General features: G+C 38.9%; 1 protein-coding gene and 1 long non-coding RNA gene across 2 annotated transcripts in view; one reads left to right on the forward strand and one right to left on the reverse strand.

Moving 5' to 3' along the window:
* Window positions 1-19343, forward strand: part of whrnb (whirlin b) — a 144089-nt gene that overhangs the window by 44909 nt on the left and 79837 nt on the right. The window contains exons 2-5 of the mRNA XM_056257395.1: window positions 1245-1463; window positions 4257-4382; window positions 16139-16347; window positions 18031-18070. Of these exons, the coding sequence (XP_056113370.1) occupies window positions 1245-1463; window positions 4257-4382; window positions 16139-16347; window positions 18031-18070 (594 nt within the window). The remainder of the gene's footprint in view (window positions 1-1244; window positions 1464-4256; window positions 4383-16138; window positions 16348-18030; window positions 18071-19343) is intronic.
* Window positions 1335-4369, reverse strand: LOC130089834 (uncharacterized). The gene is made up of 3 exons (XR_008807604.1): window positions 4270-4369; window positions 4055-4146; window positions 1335-1421 (listed from the first exon to the last, which is right to left on the reverse strand). It is a non-coding gene; the product is annotated as an uncharacterized LOC130089834 (long non-coding RNA).

Consider the following 19343-nt stretch of genomic DNA (forward strand, 5'->3'; position numbering starts at 1 on the left):
TTTGAAGCATTTAATAATGGAACATCATGAGTTGTTCAAACAGTTGTATCCAAGTAGGAATCTGATTCCTAAACATCATTTTATGTTACATTACCCGTCTTGTATTCGAAAAATTGGACCATTAATACATATGTGGAGTATGAGATTCGAGGCAAAACACAGGGTTTTCAAAAGCACACTCAAAAACTTCAAGAACATCACAGTATCACTTGCCAAAAAACATCAAATGTCCATAGCATCTAATTGGGAAACATCTCCTTTGAACCATGTTGAGTACGGACCTTTGAAAACATTTAATGTGGACAATGAGGAAAATGGTGAAATGTTTGCCCAAGCTCTGCCCGCTGAAGCAAAAGACATCTTCTCTACTAACTGGGTAAAGATCAGTGGGGTAGAGTACAGAGCCGGGTTAGTCATTTGCAGTAGCACAGAACAGGAAATGCCTGTTTTTTGCAGAATTAAAAAAATGCTTTTAGTCAACAGTGTGATCTACTTCATAGTGAACAAGCTTATGGTTGACCATTTTAATGAGCACTTTCATGCCTACAATGTGTTCGAAAGTGATGAAACGGATGTGATGAAAGCAGACTCTCTTCAAATTTATAAGCCTTTTGACTTACAAAGTGCTTATGGTAAAGATGATAGCCTTTACATTGTACCATTATTTTCTCTGTAAATGTGCATAGAGTTCAATTGTATGGTGCTTGGATATTTTGCCTTTATTAAAAAAAAAAGTTGAATTATTTGTACGTTTATTTTTTCCTATAGTGAAAAGGCATTTTCAGAACATTGTATGTAACAACTATCTTGAATACACTAGTGTTATTATAATAACACAGCATGATTTAAATTAACACTTTTAAGAGTAAGGGAGTAACACGATTAAGAGTTAAAAATACTATTAAAGTGTGACTGAATGTTAGGAATTAACACCAAGGAATAACACAAGTGTAGTGTAAAAATTACTAATAAATGTGTTAAGAAATAACACTCTTGAGTGTTACATTTTTAACACTTATTATGGAGTTAAAATATTATCACTATCCAAAGTGTTAATTTAACTCTGGACGGGTGAGAATTATATAAACTCTGTGAAAGTGTTAAATTTAACACTATGGGAGTTGAAATAACACTGACGTTTTTGCTGTGTACTTTTAGAGAGATCATTTATTTATTCATATCCTCTTCAGTCCCCTTTTTGTCTCTTCCTTTATTGTCCTCATCTATCGGTTTTCTGTTCACAGGTGTTGAAAGGTTCTAAGAAGCTCTCCATGTCAGTCTGTTCTATGGGACGGATCCCAGGTGGTTATGTGACCAATCACGTGTATACATGGGTGGACCCTCAGGGCCGCAGTGTGTCCCCGCCCCCAGACCTGGTGGACCAGCGTGGCTCAGGAGGAAGACACTCGGACATCCAGCAACTTGGACACACACACATACGCCACGAGGATGCCGAGAAGAAGGTGAGTGTAAAAGAGAGTTCATGATGACAGATTAATTGGAACTTAAGGCAATTTAAAATTCAGAGCGATGTTGTAAGTGTTAAACATCTGCGGCTTTTCCCTCTACGTTTTATTTCACTCAGGTTATTCATATTAGAAATGACAGCTCTAACAAGTGTAGAAATGAGTGTAATGCATCAGGGATTCCTCTGCTAACTGCAAACCAGCTCTGCAGGTTTTTTCTCTATAGGTGTATTAACACACACACACACACACACACACACACACATTCATCAACTTTGCTCACTAAGCCCTTTCACACCTTCATCCCAAATTCTGCCTCTTCAGCTAAAAACACCCAAAGGACAGCAGTCACCCATCACAACACTGCCGACAAGGTCCAAAATCGTTTGCCACCAGATGCAAGTTACAGTACGAAATACAACGTCTGTCATGACTCAAGTGACTAACAACTTTTATCCTAGTGAAAAATGGTCATCCAGAGGTTTTTATTGCATATCTAAAAGTTTTTTCCCCCATAATCCTAAATGTTTTTTGACCATGTGGCATTATATATGTGAAATACTCTATATTCATAGAAAAATCACAATGTGCCAGATTCTTTTGTGCAGTTTCGGTAAAGAAACAAGATAAAAATAGCTGGCAGATGTGGCAAAGTTAATTTTGTACCTTAACAGCCTTTAAAACCATCTGCAAACTTATAAAACCATAAACTTATACGCAGAGATTTTCACTCATAATAACTCATAATAATATTTTCACTCTAAACTCCAGACAATAGTTAATTCAACAACAAAAACTGTTTGTTTCTTGAGATTTGATTATGGATGGCTCGAGATAGCCCTAATTACAAGCACTGACAGTGATCTATATGTTTTGGATGGAGGCAGTGGAGCATGTTAGTTGCAGAGATTCTTTAGCGGGAGTCTGTGCTGTTTTGACTTGGCTTTGGGGCTGCTGATAAGAGTATTTCAGGAACATTTTAGGCCAGACTCACCTGAAATGATCTTTATGTCAGTGTGATTGATATGACCCATCTGAATTATCATCTGGGTTCAGATGAACTAGCCAAATCCATTACCCATGTATCACACTACGTGCAATGCATGATGTATAAACAAGGATGTTTGTTTACTAATCTATTCCGGTTTATCATATATGTAATATATGTTTAATAATGTAGCACTGTCTGCATTGTCTGCATTGCTGACCTTTAATGTCATGAGATGCTATGAATTCAAACTAGAACCTTCCAGGAAGCAGTCCATTAGGTTACATAAGACACATCTGTATAATGGCAGAAAAGGTCAGAAACTGGCTGCTTCATCTGAAACCTTTCATTTTGCTACAGATTCACAAAGAATCTACCCTCATAATTAGTCTGAATAAAGCTGAGGACAATTATATCTGGATTTTGGTAATCCGTTGATTGTTTTAGTGCTAAACGATGCGAGACAAATGAGAACTAATAAAACATATTCACCACAAAGATCAAACCTGCAGTCAAGTCCACAGAGAGGTAATAAACAAAGCTTTATTTGATTTGTTGATAATTGTTCATTGGGGTTTGGATGCCGCAGTGGTTGGTTGTGCTGAATCCCAGACTTGAATCTTATTGGTATTTCATTCAGCTCGAACATCACTAGAATTCTGATGGGTGGGTGAGTCAGTTTATAGTAACCTCCTCTTCATTGCTTCAGCATTTACCTTTAGTAATGGGGCATAACTGACGAGCAAAATGAAGTGTGCAATCACATTCTCAACTCGGGGGTAAATATCCCACCCACTAACTCATAATCCACTGTGTCCTACGTGTCTGTTTAAAGCGCTAGATACCTGCTGCTTGGAGGTATGTCTAAAATTTACAGCAGTGTGGCTAATTTCAGTGTGGTCTTTCATTTCTTTCAATAAATGCGCAATATAGCCTAGTCATTGTATGGGTGTTTCTTAATTTTTAGGCACTTCATGTTCCAGTTTTTAACTTTTTGTTTTTGTTTTATGAAGGTCACATTAAACTTCTAGAACTTTGTCAAATGATGTCAAATGTGTGAAAATATTATTTAATTGTATCTATTTATTAAGGTGCCAACTATAAAATAACCCATAGCAAGACAAATGAGTTGGCTGTTTTATTCCATAAATAGGGAAAATAAAATTTTGACCAAATAATTCTTTTAAGCCCAATGCCTCATTTGGGATTGGGAAACTGTGGCTATTTTCATTACCTTCAGAATAAATAAGCAAATAAATAAATAAATAAATTACACATCTATATTCACTGTTGGATATTGTTAGTGAACAAATCAGTAAGAGTCACAGAGCCAAAAGTACCCATATTTGTGTCCAATTACAGTAGATTACAGATGGAAAAAAAATATTTCAAAATGCCAAAATTATACATACAGAATAAATATAATACACTTTTATAGATACAATGAAAGTGTGTAAATCGGAGTTTGGAATCTGAAATAAATCTGTTTATTTATAAATAACAATTTGTAGCTGTGATTTAAGCATTGAATCCAACAGAAACTCTAGCATTATCTGCAAGTTTTGAAATGTTTATGACAGACATCACTGTTGTTTATCACCTCATTTGTATAAAGTTGAACTTTTTGACACTCTCAAGCCTTTCTCCGCTGTCAATTCCGCAAAATCCCGTGGGAGCCATAGTGCTCAGCTCCTGTAGAGAATTAATTGGACATATATGGTTAGATTGCTTTAGGAGCTTTGCAATTGTGAGGACTTTCTAGTCGTGTATCCATAAACAAGTGAAATGTGTGTGCTCCCCAGGTGAACATCTCACTGGATGACGGGCGATCTTTGGGTCTGATGATCCGTGGGGGTGCTGAGTATGCTCTGGGCATCTATATCACCGGAGTGGACCGAGGGTCTGCTGCAGAGTATAGTGGACTAAAGGTAAAATATCCCGAGTCACAATTTGAGAACTTGCAAATCTTAGACTATTTGAGAGCCTACTTTGACTTTATCGCAATCCTTTGTCCCTTGACTCGGACATGAGCTGAGTCCTTTTTTCAGTCTAAATTACAGCATAGCTTCTCTTTTGGGTGGGAGCAGTGTGCAGTGATTTGTTACTAACGTTGTGAGGGACTCATCAGTCAATCAGTGATTAATCAATAATGAATAAAGTGGAAAACAACTAATTTACTGAGTGCAAATTTTACATGCCACCTTCTCATCTGGCAGGAAAGTTAATGTTTGAAACTGCAAGTCATTGTGTTTTGACCAGGACTATTCTTCACCTGCTTGCTTAAAACGAACGCATTGTTTCAGACATGTTGACATCTGATTTTAGTTTTTTGAAAAGCTGCTACCAGCCAAAAGTGTTGCTGGGGTTCGGCATGACCGCATTTAGTGTGTCTAATTAAATTTGTGGTGTGAGTATATTGGTTGAGGCGGCCCGTGCCAAACTGGAAAATGTGGAAACAAAGCGGCACTAAATCCAAAGCTGGCCTCATAAAAGATTGAGCAAGCTCTTAACATTTTGGCATCAGTACATGGACAGAAAGATGAAAGATGCTTCTTCTTTCTCCAGTCAGCTGCATCATCATCATAGCATCAGTTTGCTTTAATCTGTTGAGATTAATTGTTTTGCTCATAATAATCAATGCTTTGTGTTTGTTTGGTTTTTGTTTTGTTTTGTTTATTTCGCATGACATTATCAGTCCAGACTTCTTGCTCAGTCTTTGTCTTTCTTTGTATCCTCATGTGCTTGAGTAATTCAGTGATTGGGCTTCAGCAACTACTACCTCAGAGACAGATAAATATTTTACATCACCTTTTTAGTAATGCAGCTCCGTGCTTCTGCATGTCCACAACCGTTCATTTGTATTCTCGCTGCTTTGTTTCATGGCAAAAATATTAACAAAAGGGTTTATTTGTAATCGTCTCATGTCAGGGCTGGTGTTTACTTTTGCTGGTGATAATGACTTAGACATTTCTTATAATTTGGCAGGATACTGAGACAACATAACATTAAGATTGTCTTGTTGAATTTATTCAGCATCAGAATGGTGATATTGTGTATCTGGACAGAAATGACGAGGATCACTAATCTGAAGACGTAAATGTAAAGATTTTAAACAGGGATGACAGATGGTTAGCCTAGGTAAAACTAGAACATCTATAGACCAGCATGGTCAATGTTTTGTTGGTTAACATGGCTGTTAGTAACACTTTAGAATAATGTTTTTTATTAATAGGTAACTATTCAGAAACTAATGCAGGAAAAGTGAGTGGTACTACACTAACACTTCTGCTACTATGAATAACTAATATGGAAAAAAGACTTTACTAATCAGTAAGTAATATCAAATTTAGGACTGAGATAGTTCAATATTAGTTAATCAATAATACTGATTTGGCCTAATTAATAACTATCTACTACCAATTAATTACTAATCACAACATTATTGTTTGTCTGAGACGTAATTAGTCATGCTTTTTACTCTGAATATAGTCATAAAATGCATCACTAGACTCAAGTGTTGCCTAGTCACTCTGCAGGAACTACTAGTGATCTGGACCATTGATTACATATTGATTACCTGTTTACTCCCTGGCGGTAGATGCTGCAATTACACCATCTGGCTGCAAAGAGCATCTTTCTCCAATAACGTCCATTCAACAATTACATATATGCTGATATTTTATTATTTTAGACCGAGGCAATGTGTTACCATTTCTTTTTGGAGGGCTCTTAATGGCTCAAAATGGATTGTTAGAGATTTTGTTCCCTGTCTGCTGTCTTTGACGTCACAGCTCAGGATAGTCGCTAGTGGTTTGGGACAGTTTTTGTGGTGCCATTAGCCGATCAGGGCTGTCGTAACATTTTCCGTTTCATTTTCCTTCTGCTCTAGAGCAGGGGTTTTCTAAACGGGGTATGTGGAAGAGGGAAAGGAGTGCTAGAGGGTCAATTATATGTTTTTATTTTATATATATATTATATATGTATATATATATGTTGTTGTTTTTTTTGTTTATTCAGATCTGCATCCTGAGCACACGTGGTAACTATTATATTATGACTACTCTTGAAAGGTGAAAACCATTTTTGTCTGCTGATATTTTGATCATCGTATAAAAAATTGCTCTTGCACAACCAAGACATACAAAAACACTTGCACTTATACTACATGCTATGAATGTCACCAAAATTTCTACCTCCGTACAGCAGCTTTCCCAGAAGTAGCTGGAGACGGCCCTAATTTTTTCATTTAATTGCATAATGCAATTATCGGCCCCAATAATTATGAGGTGGATTTGAACCTTACTGTATTGCAAGAACACATAAATCTCACACTGGGCTCAGTGGTGTTCTGTGTGGTGCGCAACTGTTGATGTACTGCTCTAATGGAAAGTGGTGGTTGAGATCAGGAGATGAAAGATTGACTGCTTCTTTTTTGGAGAGGCTTTTCATTTTGCTCTCTCTATAATTGTTTGGGTTTTAGTGAAAGTTTGCTTCTTCATTTGAACCTCTCATCAGTGGACCAGAGCTTCCACTCCAAAATGAACCCCTCTAAACCCCAGTCTCCTCTTCAATAAGAAATAACTAAAAAACTCTCTTTCTTATAGCTGTTAGAAGCAGAACTAAATAAGCCCGGAGATGAAAGGACTCTAGACACACTTACCATGAATGAAGCTTGATTAAAGGTGCTCTAAGCGATGTCATGTGTTTTTTAGGCCAAAACATTTTTTGTCACATACAGCAAACATCTCCTCACTATCCGCTGGCTGCCTGTCCCCTGAACACACTGTAAAGAAACGCGATCTCTGTAGACAGCCCATGCTTCACAAACAGCACCAAAAACAAACTGCAGCGACCCGCTCCCCAAAACATAACAAACTGTTCCAGCCAATGACCGACAAGAAGGGTTTGGGGGTGTGGTTTGGGGGGTTAGTGTGCGGATGAGGAGGAGGGAGGGTCTAGCTAGCCTCCGTTTTGTTTGACAATAGTTCGAACGTCAACAAGAAGTGACGTCACCCAGGATCGCTTAGAGAACCTTTAAAGTTTATAGAGCTGTGAGAATCAGAGGTAAAGGTTTTGTTGTGTCTTAATCAAAAGATTTATTGCGTAAGAAAAAAAAAAAAAAGATTACAAATAGAAAATATCTGTTCTATATTTTAATGTATTTGAAAATGTATATTATTCATGTGATGGCAAAACAGCATTTTCAGCATCATTACTCCAGTCTTCAGTGTCACATGATCCTTTAGAAATCATTCTAATATGCTGATTTGGAGCTCAAGTAACATTTATTTTTATTATGAATGTTGAAAACAATGGTGTTGCTTTTTTTGTAGAAATCATGGTACATATTTTTCATGCTTCTGTGATGAATAGAAAGTTCAAAAGAACAGCATTTTTAAAATATAAAATATATGTATTTATATATGTATTTATTTATTATTATTGATAATTTTTTATCATGCCTGACCCTATTTCTGAAAGATAATGTGTATGTAATATAGTACAAAACAGTTTTCCACAAAATTTTGGATCCTCCTGCTAGTTTTTTTTTTTTTTTTTTTTAGATAGGGCTTCTGGCAAAACTATGGCCTTTGAACTCATTCCATAATTCCTTTCTTCTGAACCGCATTTCACTTCAAGCAGCCACCCTCACCCTCAGCCTTTTCTCTGTCTGCTTAACTCAGAGTCACGTAGATTAAACTTCAGCTGCGCTGGAGGTAAAACTGACTGATGGCTCGGCATCTGTCCCATCTGCATATAGCTCAACACTGGGCCTAATTAATGTCCGTTCCCCTTGGAGATGAGCTGGGCTCACCTGGATCTGTGGCGGATGTCCGTCAGACACATTTATCTGTACTGCTGCTGGTGTCCAGCTGACAGATGGATGTGTGAGGCCCGCACAATGTGTTTTTATATTTGAGTAGGGGCTCTAAAGCCTGTATAATAGCTTTGTTTTTAGTCTTTTATGGTGGCTTCATTTAGATCCACCAGGAGAAAACTGCCAGAGGCAACCAATGATGAAAAAAAACTTTAAAAATTGCCTAGTGAGAAGCCTCACAAGAACTTATATCAGTCATGTCTATAGTCCTGCACAGTTATTGCTCCTTAATGTGTTAAAGTGTTCATAAAGTAGAATGATGCAAGATTAAGCTTGCTTTCTCTACATGGACACATTTGGTTTAACACATATACTGGCCCCAAAATGTCAGGCGCTGTACAAAACATTTGATCTTACCACTAAGAGTGCTCCTAAATAGCAGTAAAAGTTCTTAGGTAAGAGTTTCCTCTTAAAACCTATTCACAAAGCTGCTGAGACCAACGTTTACTAAGGAACAGAGAGAAATCTTGAAAATCAAGTGTAGCATTAATTCTGTCAGGACCATACGATTGACAATTAGCATACAGTTTGGATTGGCGGTATGGTTCTGTTCTGGGCAAGAACTCCCTGCGCATCCATGCAGCGTAGCATGGATAAGAGCAGGGAGAGGAGCAATAACCCCTCTTAGGGTAAACAGAACAGAACCAACATGAATGTATTGCAGATATCTTTAATTCAAGATTTTAAAGTACAACATAATTCGAGAATTTATTCTGATTCAAGGGGAATCAGAATGCCAAATCCTGAATGGGCGAGAGGAGGAGCTGGGGATGGAGGAGGGTAATTACTAGGCCTGTAGCGGCGCGTCGATGATGTCGACGTCAAAATTTCGTCGACGTCATATTTTTTTGTCGACGCTTCTTTATTTATTTATGTATTTATTTTTTTGCACCGTTCCCGGCGGTACAGCTCGCCACACACACGTGGGAGACCGAAACATTGCAGAATCGAGGACGAAACAGCAACCTCTTCACAGAATTCACAACAAAGCCATGCAAAAGTCCCAACAAAAGAAAAAGTCCTAAAAAAAAACAGCTCGCACTAAATCAACGAAGGTATGGGAATTTAACTATGGCAAATTAGTTAAAATCTCCCGGAATCTAGAGCTCGCGAGCTCCAAACAGTGTAGCGCGCGGCAGAGAGGGAGAGAGCGAGAGACCTTGCGTGTGTGTGCAAATGTGCGTGTGTGCCTTATGAAGCGCATGTAAACCCCACCCCCGTCAACAAAACCGGATGTTTTTTATGAGCACTCAAAACATTAAAATGAGCACCACATCCAAGTGTGATAGGGCTCATTTGAGTAGCCTACCATTGGCTACCAAACATTTCACATTGTAGATACTCTGTAAGAACCAGATAAAAATTGTTGTGCATTGAATGTGCACTCCTGCAATTTCCATGTTACAAAAAAGAATCGTTCAATTAGTCGTTAGATTAGTCGACTAATCGATAAAATAATCGACAGACTAATCGTTTAATTAATAATCGTTTACCCCAGCCCTAGTAATTACAGTAGCTCCTGAGAAATGTGATAGGTGCTGATAATACTGAAGGAGCTTATACATGTATACAGTGATAGGCGTCGTATCCCTATAGGTAGACGTGGATCAGCGGAGAGTCAGCTGATGCAAGCTTGACTAACGTGACCTGCCAGAACTGACAATACGCTTAATTTCTGGCAGGTCACGTTAGTCAAGCTTGCATCAGCTGACTCAGCTGATCCACGTCTACCTATAGGGATACGACGCCTATCGCAGCATCCATATATAAGCTCCTTCAGTATTTCAACAACAATCGCATTTCTCTGGAGCTAATTACCCTCCTCCATCCCCAGCTCCTCCTCTCATCAGTCAGGATTTGTCATTCTGATTCCTCTTTGATTTAGAATAAATTCTAGAATTATGTTGTACTTTAAAATCTTGAATTAATGATATCTGCATATGTTGGTTCTGTTCTGTTTACCCTAAGGGGGGTTATTGCTGCTCTCTCTGCTCTTATCCATGCTAGTGTTGCGGAGCGGGCGTGTTACGGATACGTGGTGTAAATTTTTTAGCAATCAAAAAGCATGTCTAATTAATTGAAATAGTGTATTATGAATCATTAAACGTATACAACAATTTTTTTTTTTAAATATGGAAAAAAAAATCACACTAATTCTGTGTTGTGTTTTTTCTGGTAATAAAATGAAGACATAAAACACAAATTTTAATCAATTTTAATCAATTAAACGTATACAACATTTTTTTTTTTTTTTTATATGGAAAAAAAATTCACACTAATTGTGTGTTGTGTTTTTTCTGGTAATAAAATGAAGACATAAAACACAAATTTTATCATTTATCATCAATTTTAATCATATGAAATTAAATAAACTTTTTGACGGGTTGCCGTGAAGACCTTTTGAGTTTGTGTGTTTATGTCATAATGATAGTTTTTCTCAAATGAAGTGGTTAAATGATCACCAAGTGACTTTCGGAGTGGATCTAGAGCCTGGAGAGGAAGTTTATGCATTTGTGTCTTCATATAGGCAAAAAAACAGCGCAAGCGTCACACGTGCTTCAGTGTGTGTGTGTGTGTGGTAAATGAAACTGCGCGTCGGCTGCACCATTCATTCACACAGAACAAGCAGGATTCGTATTTAAATTGTCTTTGTGGTTTAATATCCACACACACTTGTCTACATCGCGATTTGATTTCAAGTGTATACTGAACTGCTTTCTATTTATTCCTCAAAAGATTGACAAAGTCCATGAAATTCCGCGTTATACAGTAAATTTCTTTTTTTTGACTGGATTTCGTCAGCAATTTAGGGGGGCCAAAACAATGGTAGGGGAAACACTGCCGCTGTGTAAAAACAGCATCATCCCTCAAGTCTACGTGAGTTGATACGGGAAGAAACATGCCTCAGTATGTGAATGTCAATGATACTTGAGCGGCTAGCCCCATCCAGATTGGGTATCGGACCTGGTTGAAACATCCAGGCATCCAGCTGGCAGATTGCCACGGCAGCGCCGGCGCCGTCGGCAGCACCCGCCCCCAGTCGAGCAGAGAGTGTTGGACTGATATAGTGGGGAGAGTGATTAATTGGGCAATAAGTGAATTGGTGCACACATAACATATACACAGAATCGGCACCGCGGGCGGATTACACAAACATACAGCGGCCAGCAAAACCTGTGGCCGTTTATGTGACGTCACATAGTGAGTAGCATTTATAACATACCATCAGCTCGACAGGTGGATAACTCAGTCACAATAGCGTAGAGCGCAGACTCTGGAGCCACCAGCTGGAGCCTCCAGATGCCGAAATAACAGCGAGCACAAGTTTGTAATGCTATCGATATCTCACTCTCTTAAACGGAGACTATTAGTCTGAGCAATGACCTAGTGCATCGGCTTATATGCCATAGTTGAAACCCACGCCTGAAAGGGGCGTGGCCATGAAGCTCTCCTTGCAGAGATAGAACATGCGGTGCAAAAGAAGGATTTTCTAGGTTAAAGAACCTAGCGAAAGTTTTTTGCAAAGACCAGCCCGCCGCAAAGCAAATATCCTGAATAGACATGTCTTTTGACCAGGCCCAAGACGATGCCAAACTCCTCGTGGAGTGGGCACAGACATCAATTGGGCAGTCAATCCCATGGGAAGCATAAGCCAGGCGAATGGCTTCCACTATCCAATGCGAAAGTCTCTGCTTTGATAATGGGTGGCCTCTTTTAGCACCTCAGAAGCAGATAAACAGCTGCTCGGAAATGCACGTAATACATAAGCAATTAATACACAGACAGGGCATAAAGAACGCTTCTGAGTGAACGCTTCTGAGTCACCTCTCCTGAGGTTTAGTCGGGGGATTCAAATGCTTGGAGCGTTATCACCTGGGCTCTAAACGGCGTTGAGAGCACCTTAGGTGTATAACCCAGCCTAGGCGTCAGCCTCACCATGCAATCATTTGGTCCAAACTGCATACAAGCAATGTTGACTGAGAGGGCTTATTTGTTTTTGATCTGTTTTTCTGTTCTGTTCATGCCTGAGGTTCTTGGTTAGTTTTACAGTTAAATTAGTTCAGTTCTTCTCTGTTCCCTGCCTGTTTGTTTCCTATATGTTACTAATTGATTAGAGTATTCCGTTCAGGTGTCTAGTTAGTCTCTCCCTTTGTTTTTTCTGTGTATTTAAGCCATCAGTTTCAGTTAGTTCCTATTTCTACATTGTTTGTCGTAAGTGTTTAATTGGTTCTATTTGATTTCCCTATGTAATCCTGCAAAGTTTTTAATTAAAAACTGTTCCTGAATTTCCCTTGTCTTCATGAGCTATCTACTACAGCCGACTGTGACTGAATGTAAAACCAGAAGACCAAAATGGACCCATCGGGAGAATTTCTGTGCTCCATCTTTCGGAATGGCCTGGCAATTGAATTTTATATAAAGGAATTTGTACGATATAGCCATCTTTCAACCTGTGAGGACCAATGACTGATGGACCCGTTTTGGAGTGGGCTGGACAACCACATAGCTCCCTGGATACCAGTCGGCAACTCAAACATTTCTCTGCAACAGTATCTAGACATGGTGCTGGTAATGTGTGGCTCTCCCTTCACTGTTGGTGAGATCACATCGCCCGGCACCAAACAGCCAAGAGTCCGCTCCATAATTCAGCCCAGAGTCACCTCCAGTCCAAGAGTCCGCTCCAGAATTCAGCCCAGAGTCACCTCCAGTCCAAGAGTCCGCTCCAGAATTCAGCCCAGAGTCATCTCCAGTCCAAGAGTCCGCTCCAGAATTCAGCCCAGAGTCACCTCCAGTCCAAGAGTCCGCTCCAGAATTCAGCCCAGTGTCACCTCCAGTCCAAGAGTCCGCTCCAGAATTCAGCCCTATTCATCTATCGTGCTGTTAAGTGTCTAGGTTAATTCTGGTAATGCATATGAACATATAATGCATGTCTCATTGTGTTATTTTTTCAGCTGTTTAACCATACAGTATATACTTTTGCACATTTGTGTGCTACATGTTTGATGTTAGTGATTGTTCCCAAAGGAATAATAAAGTATACAGTAGTTATGTAGAGCAGTGGAGGGTGTTACGTCTCCCCTTTTTGTCTAGGGGTAAAATAGGGAACGGCGAACAAACAGTGGAGAGACTTTGAGGATCTCCAGCTCTCCAGTCCCAGATTCACCAAATAATCAAACAAAGTTCACTTTGAAATGGCATGTCTGCCTTTTATTTATTTTTTTGCACTCTAGCCGAAGCTAGAAAAGAAATAATATAAAGTAAAGGAACACATTACAAATAAATTCAAAAACAAAAGTATTACCTCAGAAGGAGGGCTCAATTCAAAAGAAAACAAAATAACCTCTACCTAAAAGGGGAATAACATTACCTTACCTATACAAAACAGAAAACAAAACAAAACAGATAACTTCCCTCACTCCCTAACTAACCATTAAATAGGAGAAAAGTTATGGGTATCCTCCACCCTACATTACCCACAAACTCTTAACTGATCATAAATGAAAAGAAAAATAACTTCAAGAGTCATGTTAGGACACACATTGTGACCACACACCAAAGAGCGCGACCAGCACTTGCTTGTCTGAGCTTGGAGAGCGGAACAACCCCAAAACGCCGCGATGTCTCTCTCTTTCCTCAGCGCTCTCTCTGCTGCTTTATTAGACTCCTCAGGACACGCACCAATCAGTGCGCGGACAACACTCACGGGTTAACGAGCACAGGTGGTAACCCTTAATCCTATTAAAGACACACAAGAAAAGAGAAAGAGAGAGAGAAGAAAAATACACATGCACATAACACTCCCGGTATGTTACAGACACACAATGAATACGTCCTTGGACGTAACAAGGGCTATTAGAGGAGAGTGGGATGGAGGCACAGCAGAGTGGTAGAGAAAGTGGTGTAATGGTGCAGAGGGTCGAGGAGTAGTATAGAGGGATTCAGGGGGCAGCGGAGTATTGGAGATTGTGATAAAGGGAAAGAAAGGTTGGTAGAAGAATCCCAGGGGTTTCCCTTCTGGGAGTAAATGAATGATCCTTGAGTTCCTGGAGCCCCCCCCCCCCCCCCCCATTATCTCTCTCTATCTCTCACACACACACACACACACACACTCTCTCTCTCTCTCTCTTTCTACTTCAGTGAGTTATGGTGCATTATAGCTGCTGACTCCACTGCATGAAGAACGTTTGCACCGAGAGGAAGAAACAGACACACATCGATAACTAATTTCTCTTTATTATTTCTCCTTTGCTAAGAAGAACAAAAGGAGGAAATGAAGTGGTTTGGTTTGCACCAGTTGTGAAAGACATGTTGGGCAAACAAAAATCACGTTAGTCAATAATTTGTATTTATTTGTTTTTACAGTAAAAGGAACAAGACTCTCCAAGGTAATTTTTTCTTCTTAAGGAGTGTCCCTAAAATGTCAGAAGAAGACAACCTTCTCTCCAGTTTAAACACTGGTTTGCACTCCAGAAACTGTAAATATCCTGGATGTTTCTGTCTCTCTCTCTCTCTCTCTCTCTCTCTCTCTCTCTCTCTCTCTCTCTCTCTCTCTCTCTCTCTCTCTCTCTCTCTCTCTCTCTCTCTCTCTCTCTCTCTCTCTCTCTTCATTTCACAGAACTTCCATCCATCATTTAGAATTTGTCTTGCTCAATCAAAAGCTGACAGGGTATTTATTTTATACATAGGGCTCATGAAAAAAGTAAAAGTCTTAGATTAGTAGAGTATGCATCACAGACTTGAAATGCATGAAATATGCTGTAAAACAACAGAAAACAAAATTTTCACTGAACGGTTACAAAATGACTGTTTAGTGCTTGTTTTATCCCTGAAATGGAATGGAAGGACAGCAGAGAGGTGTAAAAAGTGGTGTGATGTTGCTGAGGGTGGAGGAGTATATATTCTAGCCTACATACACCCAATGTATTCCAGCCTCACCTGTACAGTTTATCTGTGCAGAAGTTTGTCATGCTATAAGAAATAGTTCACCTATGAAAATGTCGTCATTATTTACTTGATTTATTTTTCAAGAATGTTTATTGAGCTTTTTTCCCCCCATACAACAACCGTTTATAGTGACCACGTCTGTCAATCTCCAAAAAGCTACAAAAATAACAGCAAAAGGTTTGATAAGAAATGAGGGAGAGTAAATAATTTCAAGAAAGAATTAAAAATTTTTGGTAAACTAATGAATTTATGAAGGGAGACATTGAAATGTGAAAAGATTTAGAGCAAGGAAGGTATCTAACGTTATGCCAGCACAGTAAAACAATAGTGTATAGTCATTGATTGTTGTCCCACTGTGCTGAACTGCTCAGAGAGTTTTTCATGACTGATGTTTATTTCATTGATTTGCAGAACATCACTAATATTCTGCTATGGCCGAGTAGGTTTAATGAGAGCAGGTTGAGCTCTTTTATCTGTGGCCTGTAACTGAACAATGTAACTGAATAATTTCCAGTCAATGCCCCCCTTACTTCCTCTGTCAGTCTGTTACTGAGGGAATTTGGCAAAGAGACAGAGGATATTCATAAATTACTGTCTACCTGCCACAATTTACAACAACAATTGCTATGGTGATACAGATTAAATTATCTCATGTACAAATCATGCCGAAAGGATGGCTTGTTTATCATTTATAAGGCTTAATTGAAATTTCTATGTGTGATTTTGCTGTCAGCTCTTTCAAACAGGTTCCTGTGTTGTGTGGGCTCTGCACTTGTGTGCCTGGCATTGTTGCATTCATTTCATTTTGTCTCATCTGGAGGGTTAGATCTCTGAAGTCTCTCTCTTTTTCCATCTTTGTAGGTAGGGGATCAGATTCTGGAGGTCAATGGACGTAGTTTCCGGAGCATTTGTCATGATGAGGCCGTGCAGATCTTGAAGAATTCAAGCCACATGCTGATGACCATAAAGGACGTGGGACGGCTGCCGCATGCACGCACTGTGGTGGATGAGACCAAATGGATCCCTAGTGCACAGATTGCTGAGAGCTCGGCCAATAGCAACACCCAAAGGTGAAGCTTCATTAATTTTTTTCCAATAGGGAACATTTTATTGGACAGAGTTTTTCTCTTCCATAGCTCATCTTTGGATCTCAAGAGACTTAATTAAGGTTTCATTTGTGATTCATTTAAAGCTGAAGTACGTTATTTAATATGCCACTAAAATGGAATTGTATCATCAAATGCAATTGCTAACTCAAACCATTGGCTAGTGTTGCTGTGTCGGGCTATTTGGGGTGAATAAAAGCACAATGCTTTGATAGAGCCACAGAGCCACTCGCTTACTTATAGTATAAACTTTGCCTCAGATGTTTCTCCCAAGTTTCCTCAAGAGAGATCAAAACAGACATAAATGAGACAATTGTTGACCTACAGTGAGAGTGTAGAGCTATAAAATTGGATGCCATAGATACCATAGACCAGACACTGTAATGCAGTTTTGGAGGCATTTTAATATAAATGTTTGATTCTTGTCTCTGATTTTTTAATAAAGTCTCAGAGTGTACAGAGATTGTTGAAAGCTCTTCTGAAACTCTAGAAGAAACACATGAGAGATTACTAGAGTTTTCTTGGGATTGTACCCATTTCCTCCCATGACTTGGATGGAGTCTCACTAGGATGGAGACTATTAAATAAAATTATTTGAGCTAACACCATTTAATGATCTTTTACCTATTTAGACAATTATGTGGAAATTAATTAATTTCTTTCCATTACTGCTCCATTTATGCAATATTCAGCTTTCCTCTGAAATTCATCTGTGGTCTCGGTCCTTTACTAAATTATACTCAGGTCAGTGATTCCAGTCATACAGATTGTGGGATTGAAAGAGGGAATCTAAATATAGCAGTGAGATGATTTTAAAGCTAGATATAGACGCTATTGTTAGATGACGTGCCCTAGGCAGTGATGGTTGAAGTTTATGTATGCTAGTGGGATGACAGTATAGCACTATGACTCACAGCAGGGATCTCGTCTCTCTTGGAAATGGGCTGATTGGGATCTCTGGAGGGTGTGCTCATTTCTAAAGTGCTCCCCTGGAAATCCGGCAAGGTGCCTTTTAGTTCCACGCTTCATTAGTCTTCTTTTCTAAAATCTGAGTAAAACTGCATTTTGATCACTGGTGTCTGGATTTTCCTTCGTATCTGCTCATGACAAGGGCACTGCGTGATATGAAACTCAAAGATTACAAAGATTATAGCCCGTCGGTCATCACAAAATAAACCCATTCATCGTGATCAGTACCTTAATGTGAAGTATCCCACTTGGTATACGATACTTGGCAAATAAATGTATTTTACATTAAATATTGATTTGAAAATTATTTTATTATCTTACTGGTCATAAAGCTAATAAAAATAGTCCATTATAATAGTAAACCAACCTGCTTAGCAACAAGATGACAATGTACCAATATTACAATATTAATTATTAATCTGCAATCCAAGTTACTTTTTTCTGCTGACTAACCTTGTTGATTCACAATATGGTGCCAATTAAGAAAAGAGAAATCATGAAGTGATACGAGAGATCTGAAATGATGGTGCAATGGACAACAGTTAGACTACTTAATTACTCATTGAGATTTCCTAATTAGAATCAAGTATTGCAGAAAGCTTTGTAATAATAAAATATGTCTGTTTATGCACTTTCAAATGTATTCATTCCATACTCAAAACCTCTCTCTTCTCACAGTGTTCTATCTGTTGATGTCGGAGCAGGAAGTTCAGGAAAGGTGAGGTACAAAATGCACTAACATTTTTGAATTTGAACTGTTTAGATTTCATTAGAAGGTCCAGGGTTAATGTTCTCTTTAATATGTCTAACCGCATGCCATTCTATGGTTTTATTTCCAAGTAATGAGTCTAAGAAATAGGAATACAAAAAGCTAATATTAAGGTCAGTGTGATATTGAAAATATGAATGTATTGGCTTGACATCATGTTCTTTTGCAGTCTATCAGAGATCAAAAGCAATCAAGCTTTTTTAGTGTGCAAATTGAATAAACACTGCTATCTCAGAGCAAACACACTATAGCAACAAAAAAAAAATGTGTGTGTACTTTGTGTCTATGCTAACAGTGTGTCCCATCACCACACTTTGCACGGTTTATTGTCTTTTAGAGATTTTATCTGATGGTTGTTAATGGATTGTCTTTGCACAGCTGTAAGGCTGCGATCCCTGTCTTACGCATACACATCACTCCATTACTGAGTGCAAAGGACAGCTCTGAGCTGGGATACATCAGACTGCTCTCTTTGTGTGAAGCACCTGTCTCGTCTGCTGAAGACAGGGAGGAACACTTGCATCCTGCTGGGCAAAGCAAAGCTCTCTTAGGGTTTGACTGGCCTTCCCTGAGCTGTGGAGCACACATGATGTTTATCCACATGGTTGGTGTTATATTTTATCCAGGGTGACTAAAGAATGGTTAGAGGACCCCGTGGAAGAGAAGGCGACAGGAAAATTACAGCATCTGCCATTTTTTGAATGATTGTCACTTATTTAGTTCAATCTTCCATCCCAAAAATGAGCTCTTGAAGTGAATGTCTTCCTTTACTGGAAATGATTATGGAGTTTGATGCCAGGAGCTTACCTTCTCTTAACACTTTTCAATTCCATTTCCCATTCCGCACATTCCAAGTCCTGTCAGAGGACTTTGGCACAAGTGCAGGAATTCTGAGACCCATTTATGTGCAAGGTGACCTACAGGATTGAGAAGGATCTTCACTGAAGTAGTATTATAAATATATAGAGGATTGAGCCATTATCGGTAGCAGAGAAATAGAAGCGTCAATCAAGAGACCTCGAAATACAGCCCCACTCGCACAGTGTTTAACAGTGATAATGAAGAAATCATTTTTTCAAAGTCATATTAAGCTTATAGATGTACATATTACTTTATGCTGTGGAGGAAGGTGATTTCTCAAACTTTGTTGTCTTTCTTGAGGATCCCTTGGTCATAGAAAGCCTGAAATCAGGGAAATCTTAAACTAGCATTACTAGGCGAC

This window comes from Rhinichthys klamathensis, unplaced genomic scaffold (genome assembly GCF_029890125.1).
Source record: "Rhinichthys klamathensis goyatoka isolate OS25496 unplaced genomic scaffold, OSU_Roscu_1.1 h1tg000137l_1, whole genome shotgun sequence".
Classification (NCBI taxonomy): Eukaryota; Metazoa; Chordata; class Actinopteri; order Cypriniformes; family Leuciscidae; genus Rhinichthys; species Rhinichthys klamathensis.